Raw genomic sequence first — 20,996 nt, 5'->3', positions numbered from 1 at the left:
TCGGCTCTGGTGAGGCCCCAGGCTGGAGTACTGTGTCCAATTCTGGGCACCACAATTTAGAAAAGATGTGGACAAATTGGAAAGCATCCAGAGAAGGACAAAATAATAAAAGGTTTAGAAAACCCGACCTGTGAGGAAAGGTTAAAAAAACCAGGCATGTATAATCTTGATAAAAGAAATTTGAGGGGGTACTTGAGAACAGCCTTCCAATATGTTAAGGCAGGGGTGTCAAACATCCAGCCCGCGGGCCGGATATGGCACACCAACCTTTTTGGTCTGGCCCCTGGCGGCTGCATGCAGTCGTGAGATCTCGCAGCATCGCACACTGCCGCCAGAGAGTACAACGCCGCAAGATTTTGTGGTGTTGCGTGCTGCCACCGGAGAGTATGACGCCATAAGATGTCGCAGCATCACACACTGCCGCCAGAGAGTACGACACCATGAGACCTTGCGCCGTTGCACGCTGCCATGAGATCTGTGTACTCTGGCGGCAGCGTGTGGAGCGCTGTGTGCTTGAGATGCAATGCTCCAAAAGTGCCTAGTATGGTATGTGTGGCCCACTTGAAGTACATTTAATTCAAATCTGGACCACCACAGCAAATGAGTTTGACATCCCTGTGTTAAGGGCTGTTATAAAGGGGACAGTGATCACTTGTTCTCTATGTCCACTGATGGAAGGACAAGACATAATGGGTTTAATCTGCAGCAAGGGATATTTAGGTTAGATATTAGGAAAAGCTTTCTAGCTATAAGGGTAGTTAAGCTCTGGAATAGGCTTCCAAGGGAGGTTGTGAAGTCTCCATTATTGGAAGCTTTTAAAAACAAGTTGGACAAATGATGGTCAGGGGTGGTCTAGGTTTACTTGGCCCTGCCACAGCACAGGGGGCTGGACTGGATGACTTCTTGAGGTCCCTTCCAGCCCTACATTTCTATGATTCTATGTTTTAATGGTTATATCACCCAATGAAAATGAACTTTCTTTAGGAAAATAACTAAAGTACAATTGCAAAATAAGATTAAAATTGATTATATAAATCCAGGATACCTGCTTGCTGATTTAAATCTTGATTAATATCACTTTGATTTAATCAATCCATGCTGATAGAAGTAGGAACTGGCCCTATGTGCACTTACAAAATAAAAATACAAACCTGGCAGCAACAATGTGAACTCTTCTATGCTCCACTATACACTGGACATAACTCTGATATTAAAGATTAGATGATAGTCAGGAAAAGTCATTTACTCCTGACTAAGGTCCTGCTCCTGCTCTCACTGAAGCCTGTCAAAACTCCCACTGATTCTCAATTGTATTGAACTATGGAGTGTAGCTGGATAAGTGTTGCCTGTGACAGGGCTGAGATCTGGCCTGAAGTTAAACCTAAAGATGAAGGACTATTTCCTACTAATATATTTAAGGTATTTAAGGTATTTGTCCAAAATATTGATTGCATTAGACATGTGTTTTATCTCATCTGTTCTGTAGAGTATCTTACAAGAGAACAACACACACTATTAAAAAAAAAAAAAAAGCAAAAAAGCTAGAATAGGTATAGTAGAGCTCCCAGGGCTAATCTTAGAACCCAAAATTGTCCCTTATCAGCAGCGATACAACAAAAGTTAGGAGGCCTTGTCTATGTGAGGCTATAGAAATAGGAAATGTTTTTGAATTTCCTTTATTTCTACCTCTGGCCTAAATATCAATCACTGGTGATTTTTTTAAAAATGGGAACTTTCCAAATGGAATGTTTTGAAATAGATATTTTGCAGGAGAGAGATCACTTAAATAGTATTTACCTTCCATTCAGTGATAATGGGGGTAAGGGCCACTTGTAAAGTTCCTTGTAATTTGATAGGAGGAATGAAGAAGTTATTCTGGAACACTTGCTGTCCATGGTCAGGCATCTAAACATTTTTGTGTTTTCTCTTTGTTGGCCACACTCTGGACAATTCTGCTTGAGGCCCATGCCTCCAAAACGTTGAGTGCCCTCATCTCTCACTGAGATCCTGAATAGTAAAACGAAGTGGAACTAGCTTAATTTTATACCATTGATCGAACTTTCACCCAAATATGCTTATGTCAGAGGTACAGAGCTGTTACAGAATGAATACAGAATAATATCATTGGTCTATAATGAACACAATGGGCTCCCACCATCAAAGTAGGTACTTGTATGACCCTCATTGTGTAGTATCCAAGTGCTATGGATAGAGGTAAAGCAGACAATGACTCCTTGAAAACTACCTGTCTTCCTGCTCTGATCCCACAGCAGCCTCTTGGAGCCAGCTGTGGGAGCTACTCACATATACAGGGCTGCAGGCTCAAGTTTCTCTTTGCTCCCATAGCCCTTAGTTTAGTCATGAAAACACATGTGGCCTAGCTCCACAGAGCTACCCTTTGACCTATGTCTGGTCTATGTCACCATCCTCAGAGGAACATGTACTTTTCTGGTTAGTAGGAAGGTTTTACTGAGCTAAATGAGGAAAAAAAATACAGTTAAAAATCCAAGAAGATTAAAAAACAAATACACAGGGAGCCAACGAAAAGACAAGGAAAAGCGTGTTGGTATCCATCCAATAATTCATCAAAAAGCAACAAAGAGATAGTGGGAACTACTTAGCTTAAAGCATGAGAAAAAGCCTATTTGGCCCCAGTACATTGCAATATGTAACCTGCAATTCCAGTTCTAGGAATATTTTCCCCATTTTATACAAATATTTCAGCTCCACAGAAGATGTAAACAAAGCCATTTACATTTTATATATTTGCTGGCTGCCAAAACTATCTATGTAAAGGTTTTCCAATTGAGATCCTATTTTCTCTGCCTAGAAGATAATGTCAGGATGTCCTAATGCTGTAATAGGACATTTGTTCCCATGGCAACAGATGGATGTCAAATTCAGGATATTATTAATGCAGCATAAGCTTTATTGATGTCTATTGATAGTCAGGAACAACACAAAAAGAAAAAGTAAATCAAATATTCATTTTTTAAAATGTTGGTCTAAGCTAACAATTCCTCTTCAAGTTTACCTCTTTTCCCTTGACAATGCTGTGGGAGAGAATTCTTTTTTCCTTTTTGAGAGCTATTCCATATTCAGCGTTTGGAACAAATATCAAATACGATGTGAACCTTTTGGGAGACCTGGTACAGTAGATGATCAGTTAAGCCCACAGTGTGGTATGTGGCATGTCTCTTCTCCATTTAAGGAATACACTATAGGAGATGGCTGTCTATGTTGTCAGGGATTCTCCATGTAGTATGCTTAAATCTGATTATGATGTACACCTAGGTGAGAGATTTGTGCTGGCATTAAGCTAACCATGGGTAAAAATTTTGCAGAATAATCTATATTACAGAATAGGCTGTGAATGAAAAGCAATATAAAGAGCCCCAAATTAAAAAAAAATTCAAACCTATTTCTTTGTCAAATGTTGGTATCCAATCAAACTTGCTTTCAGTTATAATTCAAGTCCACATTTGGAAGAATGTTGATTATTAAAATATTTGCAATCATGGAGGACTGCTTTTTAAATCTCTTATCAGTCAGTACATCAGGGTGAGATGTTCACTTCATATGCTTTGCACGTATGACAAATCAAGTCCATACAATATGACCAAGCAAGTCTGATCATTGTGCATTTTTACATTCAACTTCTCCCAGTATCCACTCAATTCCATTTAACAGTCCACTTAAAGTAGCAGCTACAGTGTCTTGCACCTGTAAAACCAAGAATGGCAGATGTTAATGTGGTATATGGATATACATAGTAGAGGAAGAATTAAGAGAGACATTAGAAAAGCTGTACGTTATTGATTTCCTATAGAATTTTCTCTTGATTCTCACCCTCTGCTGTTTTCTGACATATTACTTCATTCACAATATCAACTGGAGTCCACTTCAAACATTAATGCTTACTCACAAAACAATATAAAGAGGAAGAGTGAAAAGAAATCAAATATTTTAAGAAGTAAAGATACCATCCATGGTTGGCTTAGCAGATTTAATTGCAGTTGATGTGCCATGTAAACACAGGGGATTCTTTTGATATCAGCTTGAGAGGTGCAGGACAAAACCAGTACAGGTCTGTTTGGAGGTCCAAGAGTTGGATCTATCATTGCCAAAATATGAGCAAATTCATCTTGACGGTCGTGTTCTAGAAAACAGTTTGCAATATGAGTATTAGACTATATACAAACCCCACTACATACAATCAAAGTTATCTTTATTACATTTTCTTCTATCTTGGTTCTTAGGAGGATAACCATCATTGTAGTTAGCTGAGTGCCTTCCAAGAAATAATAACCAAAGTCACAACAGGCCATTTTCCTAACTTCACAGAGGCAGTTGGGACAGTGAGTTGCCCCACCTTCCTCTTTCTTCCACTTCTCCTTTCCTGATCTGACTTTTTTCTCCATTTAAAAGCTGCAGAGGTAGATAATGGACCAGTAGAATTGCTAGAAGCAATTGGTGACTGTGGTATTGATCTCATGTGGAAAATTTGCAATGATGTATGGATGATTAGAAATTGGCAGGACGACTGGACGAAGGGAATCTTTCTGCTTTTACATAGAACAGGGATATAACAGAATGCAGCAACTATTAAACTACGTCCCTGATATCACATGCAAATAAAGTACTGCTCTGCATAATTCAGGACTGCATGAAGCAACTGACTGAAGCAAAAATACCACCACAACAAGCTGGTTTCAGAGAGGGACGAGGTACATATGATCAAATCACAAATATCAGTCATATCATGAAAAATGCAGGGAGTATAATCACCCATTCATAATGTTTCATTGAGTACTCCAAAGTATCACAATGAACTCATTGCAAGTCTCTAGTGTCAACAATGGACCATAGTGTGAACAGCAGCAGGCAACACCGAGTGGTTTTCCATGGGGCAGGGTGCGAGACATGAGTGCATTCTGTCCCCAAGTCTTTTCAGTGTGTATGCAGAATTTATTATGAGACATCCCCTGGAAGGTTTTGATAAAGTGGAAGGAACTGGCATTTCCATTGATGGACACTTTTTAACCAACCTCAGACATGCTCAGGATACAATGCTCTTTGCTGCAACCATTGATGCAATGCAATAAATGTTGGAGTCTGTAAAAACAGTTAGTGAGGAATACAGACTATTCTTGAATGTGGTTAAAGTGAAATTAATTTACATTGACATGATCAATAATAACAGGAAGCAAGAGACATCACAATTAGCAGTCAAGCTGTAGAAGAAATAGCTTAATTTAATTATCTAGGATCATACATATTCTACCAAGGAGGCTGCTCCAAAGAAATCTGAAGATGACTAGAGATGGTTTGCTCAGTCATGGCCACCCTCACGATAGTGTGGAAAAAATATAGCATATGAAAATGTTTGATGGCTAGATTGCAGAAAAGCTTAATTTTTTCCATAGAGATTGATGGATGTGAATCCTGGAAAATTAATATAGCTGACAAGAAGAAAAAGAAGACATTACAGATGTGGTGCTGGCAAAAACACTTGCATATGTCCTGGACAGAGAAGACAATGCATGTATACAACAAAAACGATTAGGGGGCTGTGGAGCATGTGACTTATGAGGAGAGGCTGAGGGAACAAGGCTTGTTTAGTCTGCAGAAGAGAAGAGTGAGGGGGGATTTGATAAAGGTCTTCAACTACCTGAAGGGGGGCTCCAGGGAGGATGGGGGTAGGCTGTTTTCAGTAGTGGCAGATGACAGAAGAAGGAGCAACAGTCTCAAGTTGCAGTGGGGGAGGTCTAGGTTGGATATTAGGAAAAAAAAAATTCATAGGTGGGTGGTGAATCTCTGGAATGGGTTGCCTAGGGACGTGGTGGAGACTCCAACCTTAGATGTTTTTAAGGCCTGGCTTGACAAAGCCCTGGCTGGGATGATTTAGTTGGGGTTAGTCCTACTTTGAGCAGGGGGTTGGACTAGATGACAAACTGAGGTCCCTTCCAACCCTAATATTCTATGATTCTATGAAAGTCAACAGCTGTGTGTGCAAAGTTAGTGATAGATCGAGAAGGCTTCCAAAAATTCTGCTATGATGTCACCAATATTCAGACATGAATAAATGGACTTTACTTAAACAAGAAAGCCATTAACAAAATTAAATCTTTCCTTCTGACATTTTAAAATCCTCATCACATTTTCTCTGATCTTTAGTTTAGACTATTAAGAATTCATACCAAACAATTATTTACACAAAAGGAATAAATTACTACACCTTGCTTTTATATAGTAACAAAACTACATATAATCTGCTTATTAGTGTCCTTGAAAAATTAAATTCCTCAAGTTATATAGTAGATTCATTAGTCAAGCTTTAGTAAGGATTGTCCTGAAACCACACTAAATTCATTTGGACCCATGATTCTTATTCATATTGATTAGTATCTTTCTCTGCACTTCTGAAGATGAATAAAAGTGACAGAATTTGTCCTTCAAAATATAAATGTATTCTCATGTTCTAGCAGCATGTCAAGCATCCACAAAATATGAGTCAACATAGTTAAAATAAACATTCCTTACTTTTATGAGCTTCCGCATTAGCAACATAGATGAATCCATCAACCACTTCGCACACCTTTTTAACTTGAGCAATTACATTATAGTGTACTGCCTGTTGATTCCCTCCTATGCTGTTTTCTTGGTAAAACATCTTATTAACTGTAACAGTTTGTTCTGTTCTTGCTCTCTTTCTTTCCATGCTGGAAAACATGAAAACACCCCCAAACATTTAATAAAATTGTTCAGACTAATTTAGAAAATGGGAAAGGTGAAGCCAGGAGTAGGCACTCCACAAAGAGAAGAGTGGGGGATGGCCAAAACATGCAGAACATTTCATCCCTGAAACAACATTTTATAATTTGTACGTATTGATAACCAGCTTTGCAAAATCCACACTAACATGCCCCAATGGGTAGATTCATGATTATAAATTGAAAAAAAAAAGTGATCAAGACACTCAAAAAGGAAAGGCACTGCCTTTATGCATTACACACACATACTCATGCTGATCAGAGATTCTTTGGGCTAGATTTGAAAAACTAGGTCTATCTTCTGCCATACAATTTGTGGGTCAAAAAAATTATATTTTGCTATGGCAATTGATGTAATTTAGAGATGTCCACCCACCTGATTTACAGAAACAATCAAGTACTGTGATATCCGAATTACATCAGCAGCTGAGACTAGGAGAAAAAGCAGAAATAACTGAGAACATTTAGCTTTATTTTTGTAGGGAACAAGCGTTACCTGGTAGTTGAATACAATGTCAGAATATTGAATTTTTGGTGGTTATTCAGCTCAAAACTAACTCCTGATCCAATCCCTACAGGAGAAACAAAATGAATTTAGGATATCAAAATATTCAGGTGCTGAAGACAGCTAAAGCCAAAGGCTGAAAAATCCACAGAGATTATAAATTGGATACATCTAACAAAAGTGTCTCTATATTACAAGAAAATATATTAATTATTTCACACATACACTAAATTGATCACACTGAGATGCTGGTATGAATTTAATTCAGTATTGCTACAAAAGATTGGGTGGCACTTTCAATTATTTCAAGTACCTAAAGTAGTTATTTAACATTTGTACTGAAGAAGCACCGAGATGCCCCAATCAGGATCAAGTTCTACTGCACTACCTGTTTTTAAATCACAAATTAAGTTCCCACTCAAAATATCTTACACCTAAGTTAAAGGAAGATGCAACAAGTGCGACATATGACAGCAGGAAAGGAGGAAGGTAATAGCACTAAGAATGCATGTTTGCATATACTACCTATGAGCACAACTTTATTATTCCAATTCAGTTATGAATAAATAAATATTGTTTTCCAGTCAAGTAATTCTTGATAGTTTTCATATTCTGGTTTGGAGTGAGGGGAAATTGCAGATGTTTAGAACTATGATTTATGTAAAAGTTTTTCCTGTTGATTAATCATTTAATAACCTCCCTCCTTTTCCCTAGGTCTTTTTAATAAAGGCATTTCATGACCAATCTCATATTTAACTTAGATTGAAGTAGGATAGTATTGTAGGAAATTGGGTCTTTCATCCACTTTTCCTTTTTTGTATATAAACAAGGAAAAGTAATTAAAAAAACAAAACAAAACACACAGTGTATATGTCACTTAAACAAAGCTGGGCTTGAGACTTATCCATGATCACAGCATGCTTGACATTAAGTTTTGGACCAAAATCCAAGCCCCAAGTGTAAAATCTTGACCCCACTGATTTCAATGCGAGTTTTCCCACTGACTTCAAGGGGCCAGGATTTCAACCCAAGTGCTTATTGTTCTATAATGGCATTTTATTCTTCCAATCAAACCAAGAAAGAAAGAAATCAAGCTTTAGTCTAGATTAATAAATTCCCAGGCCAGAAGGGGTCATTGTGATCATTTAGTCTTATCTCCTGTATAACACCATTCATAAAACTGATATTAGTTTTAAAGGAAGGTACAGAAAGCATCTTTTCTTTTGTAGAATATGTTTTTAAAAAACTACAGAGTATTACCATGGATTTGTCTTTGAGGTAAGCCAGCTACAGGCAAAATTTCTGGGCAAGTCATCATTCTTCGCACCAAAGATTCATCCAACTCTTCTAAACCTGGTCCAAAAAGGGCAAAGCGAGGTTCTGCTTGTGTGACCAGTGACTGTAAAAAGGAAGTCACTGCCCCATATGTGGGACGGCTTGATTTCAAATATCTTCTACTCTGAGGACAGCTCTTTTTGTATCTGTATAAAATACATAACTAGAAATTAAACACAAAATACAGAAGAAATATTAATTATTGTCAACCAAATTAGGTCCCAAATATTAATTACTGTCAACCAAATTAGGTCTCAAATGTATTTAACTTCTTACCTTTAGGTTGCTGATTCATTTCAATCACAAGTCAATAGTGACAGAGTAGTTAACTGATGGGTGTTATGTAGTCTATGTAAATACATTAGAAGTCTCAGTTCAGTGAGGAATGTTTTTGTGGTGAAGGCACTGGATTTGTACCCAGAAGAGCAGGGGGATGGAAGGGCCAGCAGACAGGATGCAGCAGAAGAGTAAGCGTGTGGACAGCTGCAGAGGTGGGGAATAGGGGAAGTATACAGATGCGCAGGAGGAAGAGGGCAGAATCAGGGTAGGGGAGTTTACTATGAGTAGAGTGGAAGAGCGGCAGGATCAGGAGATGTCTAGGAAGAAAGGGAGACAGTGACAGGCTAGTAGCACAGGAGTAGAAGAGTCTTTGCTCCCTTCAGAACAAAACCTAAAATTGAACCCAGAAGTCCTCAGCATCTACATTCCTCTGTTGTCAGCAAATAGCCATGAAAGCATGGCACTGCAAAACAACCTTAATTCAGTCCCTTTGTGCATATGCAATATTATACTATTTACATGACATACTATTTTTTCCACAAAGGACTCCTGATTTATTTGGTGAGTGCTTGACTTTACAACATTAATAGTCTTTTAATATAGTTTATTGAATGTGTATATAGACAGAGTTCCATGCAATTTATTGTATCCAGGTCTGTTAGATAAAACTTTAAAAACCCAATTCCCATTTGCTCTCCATAATACTTTTGGTAAGAGTAGGTGTTTGCTTAAGTCTTCTGGACAAAAATCCTCCCGAATCACACTTTTTAAATAGCATGCTGTGAGCTGGCTGGCTAGCTCCTATTCTAAGGTGCCTGCATTTTTGTGGTTTTGTATGTTTCTTATTTTTAATTCCAAAGGATTTCAAGCATTTTACATAGGAATGTAAGAATATTATAAACAGAAAGAACTGACAGAATTGTTACATAATTAGAAACTTTCTTTCAAGGAACCAGAAATGCATTTTATCCACAAAACCACTTCAAGAGTCAAGCAATATTTTCTTATATTTAGAGTAGCAGAGCTGTATTCGTGTGGTTTTAAAATCTGGGTTTTGAGGCAAGTTATACTGCTTTATACACATTGGAGAAAAGTAAAATACTTACATTGTCATATAGTCACACAATGCGTTATCATTTAGTTCACAAAAGGATTTATTAAAGATTTCCACTTTGGGGAGTGATTTCCAGTCAACAGAAGACCAAGAAGGGAGATCCCTCAAGAGAATATATCGCCATAATAATGGATCCTGCACAGCTAGACTCCAGTACTGATTTGTGCTCCCCAAGTGGCACAGGTCTCGGGGTGAGAGAAATGACATAACATATAACTGCACATCAATCTGAAAACATTGAAGAAAAGCAGTTTTAATGATGCAGGACCTCACTGATGCTAATATAAGAGATGAGGCAGGAAAAATAAGAGCAAAAGCATTATTATTTCACGCAAAAGTAAAACATGAAATGGGTCAATATACTACAAAGCCAAAAAGGGACTTCTTGCATAACAGGGGCCACAGATTATCTGTGCACCCCGTCCAACAATTTGTGGTTGAACTAGAGCATAGTTTTTAGAAAGAGGTCCCATCTGGATTTAGACTCCAAATGGGTGATTATCCTCACTGTTAAAAAAAAATGTGCACCTTATCTCCAAGTTGAACTCTGATGACTTCCGTTTCTAGCCATTGGATTTTTGCTATGCCTTTATCTGCTGGAGATTAAAAACCCAGGTAGTATCAGCCATGAAACCAGGGCAGCAGGTGAATTCCGAGGGTGTGCAAGAATAGCAATAGGATCATGCGTTTGATTTATAGGAGGACCCAAACGCTGCACACAGGATGGGTCCAGAGGGATCAAGAGAGCCAGGGAGGAGAGCCCGGGGGTGTGGGTGGGTTAACGATTGGAGGGAGGCTGGTGGTCTGGGCCGGAGCCGGCCCGGGAGAGAGCACTGGCGCTAGGTCACTCACCGGCAACGCCTGCAGGGCGCAAATCTCTTCGCTGGCCTCCTCCACGCCGCCGCTCGACCCCTCCGTGGCCACGGCCGCCGCCTGTCCGCCGCACTGCCTCGGCCCCCGGGCCCACTTATCCCTGAGGAAGCGGAGGCTGCTGCGCAAGGCGGACTCCAGGCGGCTCCCGTCTCCGGCGTTGCCCGCTGCCATCGCCTCACCCGCCCGTCCGCGGCGGCCGGGGGAGCCCCCGGGTTGCTGGCTGCTCGCTCTCGGCCGGCGGTGCCGCGATCCCGCCCCCCAGCTCGCTGGCGACTGACGGTCCCGCTCGCTGGCGGGGAGGCCGCTGCGAGTGGGACGTGGAGAGGAAAGATGGGAGCACTGCCGGGTCACCACCTGCCCGCCCGGGCTGCTCTGCTCCGCTCCGCCAAGCGCCCCCAGCAGTGGCCACCCAGGTGCCCCGCCTGCCCCTGCGGCTCGGGGCAGCGAGCTGGAGGAAGCCGCAGGTTTCCCGCGGCCGCACGGCAGCCAGCCCGGCGAGCAGGCTCAGCCCAGCGGGTCTGGGCCTCAGACTGAGCCCCGCGGCCGGGTATTGCTACAGGGGCCGCAGCAGCTGTAGGCACCCAGGGCCAGTGTCCTGTTAACACGAGCTGGATGAGGCACCCCACAACAGGACAGGGGCTTCTCCATGAACACCCTCAACCCCTCTCCTCTCTGTTATCTACCACCTGTACCAGAGGGAGGATATTTAGGGTTTAACCACAGTATTTAAAGCCAAGCCTTAACAGTCTCTCACTTTCACTGTTTGCCTCTGAGGTGGGTAGTGGATAATAGCTATACATACACATCATGAAATGCCCCTGAATAGCAGTTTTCTGTGCTCTCATAGTTATCCATGACAACGATTGTAGAGCAGCTGTGTTATCCTCAACAGGTTATACAATCAGCACAGTCCTGTGACTCCTCCTTAACCATTAAGTAGCAGAAGTGTGTGTGTACACACACACACACAACTTGTGTGTGCCCACCCACCCGCTTCAGAATTTAATACTGAGAAAGCAGGTAGTTGGAGGCTCGCTAAAGTGTAAATTGCTTTTAATCAAATGAGTAGTAATTCTCCCCACTAGCTTTCCAAACTGCAACTTTAAAATTTCCAACACCACAAAAAAAGAAAAATAGACACAAGACTGAGGTTTTAATAGTGTTTTGTCTCAGTTTAATGTTGATATTTTTACTTGTGTTCTTCATATATTGAAACCTTCTTCTAAGGAATGGATAACAGCAATGGTTAATTAAGCTAGTTATGGAATTTCTTGAAGTAGTCCAAGATTAGTTTTGCATTTGTTGTATTCCAGTCTTGTCCTTTTAAGGGTCCCTCACACACAGCTACATACTTCATTAACATCTTTTCTCCTACTTCTCGGAAATCCAGCACCGCACTATCTGAGCTGCAATACAGTTCAGTATTAGATTCAGAATCCATTTCATGGCTTCCAAGCTTTTCTTCTCCACAGTGCTTCAGTCCCCAATAACACATTTCTCCACTATACATCATGGCCAGCACATGGGTATCACTAAATATACCTGCAAAAACAGTTTAGTATTTAGGACTCTGACTAATATAACACCTATTCTCCTTCCCCCTCCCCCCTTAATTATTCAGTTTAACAAATAATCACTAACTTAGTGCTTTTCAACAGATCTAATGAATTTTACAAACACAGTAAGTATCATCCTCATTTTACAGAAGAGTACATGGAAGCACAGAGAGGTGAAGTAACTTGTCCAAGGTCACCCAGCAGGCCAGTGGCAAAGCCAAGAAAAGAATCCAAGTCTGAGTCCTATTTCGTTAACTATGTTCACTTGCCTTCCAGTAAAAGAGGGGTTTTAATACTGACTTTGCCATACACAATTTTCTAGTGTTTGTTTATTGCAATGGTTTATAAAAATGCAGAATGTCACTACAGAGGCAGAAGATTTTTTTTTAAACAGATAAACTTTTTCTGCACTTCCTCAGATGCAGGTGGTGTTTAAAAAGCAGCTTCCCACTAGTGTTAGCAAACAGCAACTTTAGTATTTAGCATTTAGATATAGTGTCATACACTAGATATCCATGGCCTTTTACAACAACATTACTAAATAAGTGAAGAGAAGGACTGTAAGATAAAAAGTCCTATTAACTCTTCTTACTTTTTAAAAAGTGAATTATATGCTATGGCAAGGGTGAACTGAAAGCTCTGGTGACTGTCTTAATCTTGACTCCAAAACACTTCCTATTTGAATTTGTGTAATACATTTAGCCAGCCTGTGCCTCAATTTCATCATTTATATAATAGGCATAATGCCACCTAAAAAGGATTTGTTGAATAATGAGTCCCTGTTTTTTATTTATTTTTAACATCGGACTAAAATGTTATATACAGATGGTGCTTTTTTTGGGTGGGGGTGGAGCTAAATTGAGTTTTTTAAAGTACTACAGTAGAACCTCAGAGTTAAGAAACCAGAGTTACGAACTGACAGGTCAACCACACACCTCATTTGGAACTGGAAGTACGCAATCAGGCAGCAGCAGAGACAAAAAACAAAAAAAAAACCCACGCAAATACAGTACAGTACTGTGTTCAACAAACTACTAAAAGAAGGATAGTTTCAAAAAAGATTTGACCAGGTAAGGAAACTTTCTGTGCTTGCTTCACTTAAATTAAGATGGTTAAAAGCAGCATTTTTCTTCTGCATAGTAAAGTTTCAAAGCTGTATTAAGTCAATGTTCTGTTATAAACATTTTGTTCAGAGTTACAAACAACCTCCCTTCCCAAGGTGTTTGTAACTTCAAGATTCTACTGTAAATGAAAAGTACTATAGAAACACTAATCATAATATAACCATAGAACAGGTACAGCATAGGCAGGGACAGTTTTACTGTCCCAACTCTACCCAGTATGACTCAACCCAGTTCTGGAAATACCATCTCTAGCACTGTGAACACAGTTAACTGCATCCATTTAACTGCATCCATTAACTGCATCCATTTAATCATAGGCATGTCTGCAGAGACTGCTGGCAAGATACCATTTAGTGCCAATTGTGGTGGGTTTTGTGCTGTTGACACTTGCCTACTGAGAATTGGACAGATCACGAAACATATTGGCACAGTCTTCAGATGTTAATGACTTTTGGGCACTGATAATCTGGACCAGTGACCTAGATGTGAAAGGCTTTATATCCCATAACGAGGTAATTTAGCTGTTCATTTTCCTTAGATGAATTTATAGGTCAGCTAATTATCTTATTCCCCCTCTCTCTCTCCCGCCCCCATTCCCAAGTCCACAATTCAGAACAGGAAAAGGGGACACCTTGTTGTGTCCACTAGTCTTGCCTATTTCTATGATTTATTGTTCTTAAAAGGTGATAGAATTTTAATCTAAGTGAAGTTCAACCTGCCTTTTTAAAAATTATATAGTAGAGGATCTTAGAAAGGAGAGGGAACAGGAGAAGAACAATTTACCTTCACTGAGCAGTCTAGCTGTGTCTGTATCCTGAAATGAGATATCATTTAGCGGAGTAAGGCATCTAAATCTTAGCATCTTCAGCAAGTAATAGATTCCATCATTAAGACACTGAATGTAAATTACACAGAAAATGGAGATGTGTTAGAACAGCAGTAACAAATTAGATCAACTGTAATTTAAACAGTTCTAATCAGAATTATTTTAAATCAAATGTTTCCCAAATACTTATGTGAAAGGAAAGAAAAAGGAGTATATTAATTTTAAAGGCAAAAGTCATTTTAATTTATGGATCGTCACAAATCCATGAAATTAATTTTTCATCTTCCCATGCTCAGATACAGCAAACTAATATGGATTACGTAGCATATTTATGACTTTAGTTAAGATTGTCAGCCCTTCCATTATAAACTGCTATTTTACAGAAATTATGTTTTAAAATGTAATTTGAGCTGAAATTTTATGTACTAATTGGTAACACAAGAGAGGTATTTTCAAGTAACTTTTCAAATGGCTGCTAAACAGATTAAAAGTTCAATAAATTATTATTCTAAATACACTGAGTCTCCAAGGGTAAAATTTTCAAAAAAGTGACCAAGTAATTTAGGAGCCTAAATCCTATTTTCAAGTGTGATATATTTATTTAGGCACTTAAATCTCAAAAAGTGCAATAGGATTTGGGATCCCTAAGGGTTCATCTATATGGAAAAGTTATACCATTACAAGTTTAAATTTAAATCAATAGAGTTATTCCATTTAGGAATGCCCTTCTTTTGGTTTAGCCTATGTTGCTTTGGAAGGCATTCAAGAAAACTGAAAGAGTATCCACAAGGGGGTTTATTGTTACCATATTGGTTTAACAATATCAGCATAACTGATAAACATTTCCCACGCAGACAAGCCCCAAGTCACTTAGTTGCTTCTAAAAATTTTACTCTAAGTTTCCAAATGTGATCCAAACTGAGACAGCCCAATGACAGAAGAGAAAACTATGGATAGATTCAAAATCTAATATAATTTGTGGCTGTTGTGATTTTGTCAACAACTCCGATTCTAACTCAAAGCAAACAGCTTGTCTATGGATCACAGTTACCCCATGATCACCAGACTGCTAGAAATACAAATTTTAAATAAGAAAGGGTTTTACCTTTTTAAACAAGTCAATGTTTTCTGTTAGCCACTCTCCTCTTTCTTTTACAGTGTGACAATACATGTAGAGTAAAGCTCCTCGTCTCCAAGCTAGACATTCTAACAACTCTGCACCAAGAACACTGAGTAGCTGAAATAAAACTCAAAAGCGGAACAAAAAAATGAAGTTTTTGAGCCTCACAAAGAAAAATAAAACAATGTTGTTTTATCCCTAGGAAAACAAAGAAACAGGTGACAACTATGAAGGACACAGAGTTTATTTTTTTGAAATTAGTTAGCCAAAAAGGTCTCTTGAAACCCTAAGTGAGTTCTGGACTGGACAACAACTAGCAAGAAGAACCATTTGTTTCCCACTGTGGTAGTCCACTGAACTAATTCTAAAAATGGTCTGTGGACCATCATTCAAGGATCACTGCTTATAGATAGAAGGATCAGAACCTTTTAAAAAGGCCTCAGAATCTTTTGTGGTTTACCCATCAAAAATAAAAATAAGTGTCATTCTCTATTAAAACCCCCCCAAACATTTGAAATAAGGTAGTTTGACATAAATTCAGTACTCACATCTTGATGCATGTTGTTTTCTTTAACTAAAACTTCTGGTTCTAAAAGAATACTGATAAGTTCTTTAACTCTCTGTATGGAAGAATCTTCTGGAAAATCTTCATCTACAAGTTGGTTCTCCTCAAAATATGTGATGTCCAAGACTATCTATAAAAAGGGGAGAAACATAAGGCATAAAAAATATTAACAAAATAGTCAGCAAACAAGTTCATTAAAAACTATATATAGTGAAATATGAGCTTGTTAATGTTACAAAATAATTAACTTTAAAAATTGTAACATTGAATTTAGAAAAATCACTCAAAGTTAAAATTCTTACAATAATTTCAATCTACATAATAGACACAGGACCCAGTTTTGTCCTCCACTAACTGGTGCAACTCCCATCAATTCTGGCTTGTCTCTGGATCCAGGGCAAAAGGTGACCTGAGTCTTCTGAAAATGCTTGTGATGTGACCACGAGAAAATAAACTACAGGCACCTAACTAATAAGAACATGGAGGAATGTTTTCCATGCTAAGTCACCTTTCCTTTAGTTTTAATTATAAAATTTGAGAGTTTCTTAAAGCATGTCTTATTTAAATACCATACCTGTGTATAAAGCTGCAAAAGATTTGCAGGATTTACATTTTCTTTATCTTCTTTACAAAGGTCTTTCAACTTCTCCAGAGAGAGAGCACCCTTCACTAAAAAGGCATCTATAGGAGGGAGGGGGGAAGACCTCCTTAGAAAGCCACAAAAATGTCTGGCAATACCTACAATCAGCCTCACAGTCAGTCTTTCAACAGCCCTGCCTGCTTTCCCGTATCATTACACTTTCGTATCTATCAATAGTATATAACAACACCTGCAACATTGACAGTAACACCTGCCCCCTAACAGGTAAACCTAGCCCTAAAATATTTAATTTTAGTTCTCACAAACAGCTGAGTAGAAAAATACTGAAACAGGCTAGAGGCATGTTTTCTTGTCAGCCTACTGCTTTTGTGCCAAAGTTAGAACCCCTCCTTACCTCCCCCCCCCCTTTTTTTTTTTAAACACGTTCACGGTCTGATGCTTTGAGAGCAGCGCAGCAGAAGTCGGATCCTGAGGCAGGGTGATTTACGAAAACGTTACACACTAGAATTCTACTTTTGTAATGGAAAAAGTCTCTCTTGGACCCAGGGCAGTCCTTGCTCCAGTGACAAGCCGAGGTCTGTGGGAATAAGTCTGCATGAGGAGCCGGGTCTAGAGCTCTCGCTAGGCTGCCCCATGGGAAGGTGCCCCTCTCTCCGCAGGCAGGATAGCAGAGCCCGCCTATACATGGGGCAGGTCCCTAGAGGGCCAGGGCGATCCGCTGTGAGACCGAACGCCTCCACACCGGCTACCTCCCGCGGGTCGGGCCGCTGGGGTAGCCCCCGCTGAAGAGCTCCCTACCCACCATCTCCACCCACTCTTCTCAGCCGCTCCAGCCTCCGCCCCAGCCCCGCCAGCCGCGGCCGCAGCGCAGCCACCGCCACAAGGGCGCCTGCCATCAATATGACAGCATCGCCCGGATCACGTCACGTGATTCAAGCTGCGTTCCTTCTCACCTGACCTCCGTCAACACCCAGCCGCCGAAATCATGTGACACGGACTGGGCGTCACGACGGCTTCCAGTGTCCGGCCAGGGAGCGCGCATGCACTGTAATGGGAGTGACCGGACCAGACAAGAGTCGGTGCGCAGCGGGGGGAATCCATCCCTGCGCATGCGCTATAGGGAGAGCGTATGTGTATGTCACTTTCTATTCCCCCCCTCCTTTGCGTGTTCTTTGTTCTCTTCCTGGGCAGGGCGTAGCCCCTTGTGGGACTGGGGGTTAACCCCTTGCTCTCCGCCCCGCCGCTAGGAGGTGTCGCCCCTGCCTGCTTTCTTACGCAAGGCTGAACCTCCACCCCGTTCCTGAGCCGCCCCAGATCCCCTCCTTAGCAGGTGGGGTGGTGTCAGCCGTTGCTAGGTGTGTATCCCAGCGGGGCACCCTTCGCCCCCTGAAGGTGCTGGCCCTGTGGGGCGGGGGCCAGGCTCGGGGCAGGGTTGGGGGTGCGGTGAGCGGCAGAGCCAGAACCAGCTCTGTAGCATTGTCTCCTTTCTGTGGGGTCATGGCAGAATGTTTCATAGGGAACAGTCCCCAGGAAAGCAGAAGTTACCACCATTAGGCTCCAGAGTTAACACTTGGTACAGAGAGGGCAACTCATGCCTCTGAGGTGGCACAGCAGCTGGGACATACTTGGAGAGCTTTTCTTGGTCAGAGGGGATGGAAAGTAAACAATTAAAACCTGTCAGAAACTGACAAGGATGCTGAAGAGGTGGGTTGAATGGCTTCCGCTGGCTCTTACAATCTGTACTTGAATGCTGCTCTCCTTCCTGCTGTGCAGCTTCAAGGCCTTTGGGGAGCATCTCCACTGGAACCTTCCCCCCTCTGTTACTGATTCATAAATCAGGGTGCAGTCCAGGCCTGGTATAAAATGGTTCTTGGCGTTAAAATAATTGTAATAAACATTGACTGAAACTGGAGGCAGAATGACTAAATGGCAGAATTTTTCAGAGTTAAAACTGAGTGTTGCCCCAATTCCAACCGCTTTTCTGCTGATTTTTATTTTTATTTTTTTTAGTATTGGAATACACTTGATAAAACTAAAAACTATATACAAATTAATCTACATCTATACTTGTTTTGGAGACATGCTGCTGCTTCTCCATCTCATGGTTCCTATCCAGCCTGAAATATTACCCGCAGGTGATGACCTTCAGAAGTCCCGCTATGAAAAGTGATTTCTCTCTCTTTTTCCCAACAACAAGCTGCTAACATACCATAGTTTGTTACCATCATGTTTCATTGGTATAATAACTCTGTATTTCTAAAGTGGGAGGGGGAGCTCAGTTCCTGTGCATGTACCATAGGATATTTGTTTAAAAAAGCAGAAATGTGATTTTCCGCTATCTTAATATCAGAAAACAAACACGCACTCCTCCCACAGACACCAATTTTTTACTGTTAATCATGTATTTGCTTTGCTTACGAATTCTCGAGTAGAGCAAGGATTGGTTTTAAATTAAAAACAAAACAAAAAAGCAAAATCTAGAGACAAATTCCTGTTAAGCCACTTTTGGAGGCTCAGGTACCTTGAAGTAACCTTTAATGTTTTAGTTGTGTATGTATTGACATTTACTCTTTTATATTAAGGAATAACAATGGTCTGTTTATAAATATGTTTTTAAATTACAATTGCCCTCCGCCACCCCCGCCAAAGTAAGGAATGCTTACTCCATCTATAAACCATATCTAGAACACTGGTGGAGGTCTGCAGTCAAGAAACAGGTATATCAATACCAAAACTTTCATGACATCGTAGTCATATGTCAAAGCCGAGACCAGGGAATTTTGTCTTTTGAATGAAATAGAGCACTTTGTGTCTTGTACCTTTAAGGCACCCCTCCATTATTCTGCTGAGCCAGCTCTTCAAGGCCCCTTTCTGAGCAGGCCTAGTGAGATTTGGGATTGGGAGAACACTCGTGTAGGTGGTAAGAGATCTACTTCTGCTTCTGATTTGGCTCCTTTTCTTGGTTGTTTGAGCCCACATTTATTGATTTTAACCCCAAGTTATGACTACATTGTCTCAGTCTCTTCCTGATTAATCAGTGAACACCATCAACTCTTAATAGTGAATGAGATTACATCTAAACTTTCAGAATGAATATGATAGCAGTAAACATAGTTATAGCCCACAGCCATGATTTATTCTGCCTTGTCTGACAAAGGGAACTGTACCTTTGCCTGGCCTGCAAGCCTGACTTTTGAGCACCTTGCTAGCTCCTCAGACATTCCAGCCTCTTAGTGCTGTGCCATCTCTGAAAGCTTGACACACAGAGCCATGTGTGTTGAGACTTTATGTAAACCCTTACTTACTATGTTACAATGAAACCTGGTCTCAGTGACCACTTAAGGGACTGACAACAATCAGTAGCTTTGATGGAAATGGTCTTTTAATAAAGAGGAGGCAAAATTGAACTCGCTATACTGCAAATGGGGGAAAAAAGGATTTGTGCCCATTTTTACTATATAAGAAGACAGCCTGAAAGGTTTTCATTTTAATTGGGGTGGGGTAGGGCAATTCTGGAAGTCATTAGATGAGTCTGTAAACAGGAATCCCTTTGCAGGGCTGTTGTTGAAGAGAGACCACAGGACACGGGCAGTGGGTCCATAAGGCCAGTGAAGGCATAGTCTTCCCTGACAGCCAGGCATGGCCCTGCTCCCTCCTGCTGCATCCCCCATCCTGAAGCAGGCTGGCACTCCAGGGCTGCCTGGGCTGGCCTGGCCTGGCACTCTGGGGCTGGGGTCGCCCGGGGCTGGCTGGCAACCTGGGGTGGGGCCTGGGACTCAGGCTGGCTGGGGAGGGACTCCTCTGGCCACCGCAGGGGCCTGGGTGGAGGAGGTGGGTGGAGCCTCTGGTGGAAGGGGTGGGAGTAGGGGAGGCAAGCCTCCTCAAAGGGGCGGTTCATGTGCTGCCTATCAGCATAGAAGCAATATAGCCAAGGTTACATTCAGAAAAAAGGGAGATGTGAGGGGAATAGGTGAAAAGAAGGGGCCAAAACCAAGGGAAGGGATAGCAGTGGTATAAGTTCCCACTCTACCTGTGGTATTTATGTGGCCCCATCACTGTAATAGCTGAGAGCCTCACAATGTCTAACCTATTTCTCCTCACAGTGTCTCTGTGAGATAGAGCAGTGTTATTATCCCCATTGTACAGATGGGGCACTAAGGCACAGAGAGACTAGGGGCCAGATTTTCGAAGGTATTTAGGCACCAAGTGGAATTTTCAAAAGCACCTAAAAGGTTAGATGCTTTGTAAACCCCACTAAATGCCTAGCTGCATCGTTGGATGCCAAAAAACTTTTAAAACTCTGTCCCTAAGGCACTGGCCTGAGG

At 40.9% G+C, this 20,996-nt stretch overlaps 2 protein-coding genes across 3 annotated transcripts; both read right to left on the bottom strand.

Moving 5' to 3' along the window:
- Nucleotides 1–2,908: 2,908 nt before the first annotated feature.
- Nucleotides 2,909–11,706, bottom strand: FBXO4 (F-box protein 4). The gene is made up of 7 exons (XM_067545579.1): nucleotides 10,859–11,706; nucleotides 9,999–10,234; nucleotides 8,539–8,759; nucleotides 7,270–7,345; nucleotides 6,544–6,722; nucleotides 3,984–4,159; nucleotides 2,909–3,723 (listed from the first exon to the last, which is right to left on the bottom strand). Exons 1-7 carry the CDS (start codon nucleotides 11,048–11,050, stop codon nucleotides 3,634–3,636), a joined length of 1,170 nt encoding a protein of 389 aa, XP_067401680.1. The 5' UTR covers nucleotides 11,051–11,706; the 3' UTR covers nucleotides 2,909–3,633.
- A 319-nt stretch (nucleotides 11,707–12,025) lies between these two features.
- Nucleotides 12,026–17,612, bottom strand: RIMOC1 (RAB7A interacting MON1-CCZ1 complex subunit 1). 2 transcript variants are annotated; one of them, XM_067545577.1, is made up of 6 exons: nucleotides 17,474–17,612; nucleotides 16,645–16,751; nucleotides 16,054–16,200; nucleotides 15,491–15,622; nucleotides 14,343–14,373; nucleotides 12,026–12,421 (listed from the first exon to the last, which is right to left on the bottom strand). In XM_067545577.1, the coding sequence occupies exons 1-6, from the start codon at nucleotides 17,565–17,567 to the stop codon at nucleotides 12,135–12,137; spliced, it is 798 nt and encodes a 265-aa protein (XP_067401678.1). In that variant the 5' UTR covers nucleotides 17,568–17,612; the 3' UTR covers nucleotides 12,026–12,134. The 2 variants fall into 2 exon arrangements, with proteins under 2 accessions (XP_067401678.1, XP_067401677.1); XM_067545576.1 differs by having other exon boundaries at nucleotides 14,343–14,454; nucleotides 17,474–17,610.
- Between the last annotated feature and the right edge of the window lie 3,384 nt (nucleotides 17,613–20,996).

This window comes from Emydura macquarii, unplaced genomic scaffold (assembly GCF_026122565.2).
Source record: "Emydura macquarii macquarii isolate MOO-44397 ecotype Brisbane River unplaced genomic scaffold, CSIRO-AGI_Emac_v2 contig_1045, whole genome shotgun sequence".
NCBI classification, from domain to species: domain Eukaryota; kingdom Metazoa; phylum Chordata; order Testudines; family Chelidae; genus Emydura; species Emydura macquarii.
The sequence above is the reverse complement of the archived record's forward strand: the minus strand, read 5'-3'. Positions and strand labels throughout refer to the sequence as shown.

Excerpts from the sequence above, each read along its gene's own strand:
- FBXO4 (XM_067545579.1), bottom strand. The coding sequence starts at position 11,050 with ATGGCAGCGGGCAACGCCGGAGACGGGAGCCGCCTGGAGTCCGCCTTG. Across the intron at positions 10,235-10,858 it reads GCGCCCTGCAGGCGTTGCCG|ATTGATGTGCAGTTATATGT; the intron begins GTGAGTGACCTA and ends CAATGTTTTCAG. Across the intron at positions 6,723-7,269 it reads ACATTGTATTCAACTACCAG|CATGGAAAGAAAGAGAGCAA; the intron begins GTAACGCTTGTT and ends CATGTTTTCCAG.
- RIMOC1 (XM_067545576.1), bottom strand. The coding sequence starts at position 17,567 with ATGGCAGGCGCCCTTGTGGCGGTGGCTGCGCTGCGGCCGCGGCTGGCG. Across the intron at positions 15,623-16,053 it reads AAAACAACATGCATCAAGAT|CTACTCAGTGTTCTTGGTGC; the intron begins GTGAGTACTGAA and ends GTTTTATTTCAG. Across the intron at positions 14,455-15,490 it reads ACATTGACTTGTTTAAAAAG|TGTCTTAATGATGGAATCTA; the intron begins GTAAAACCCTTT and ends ATTTACATTCAG.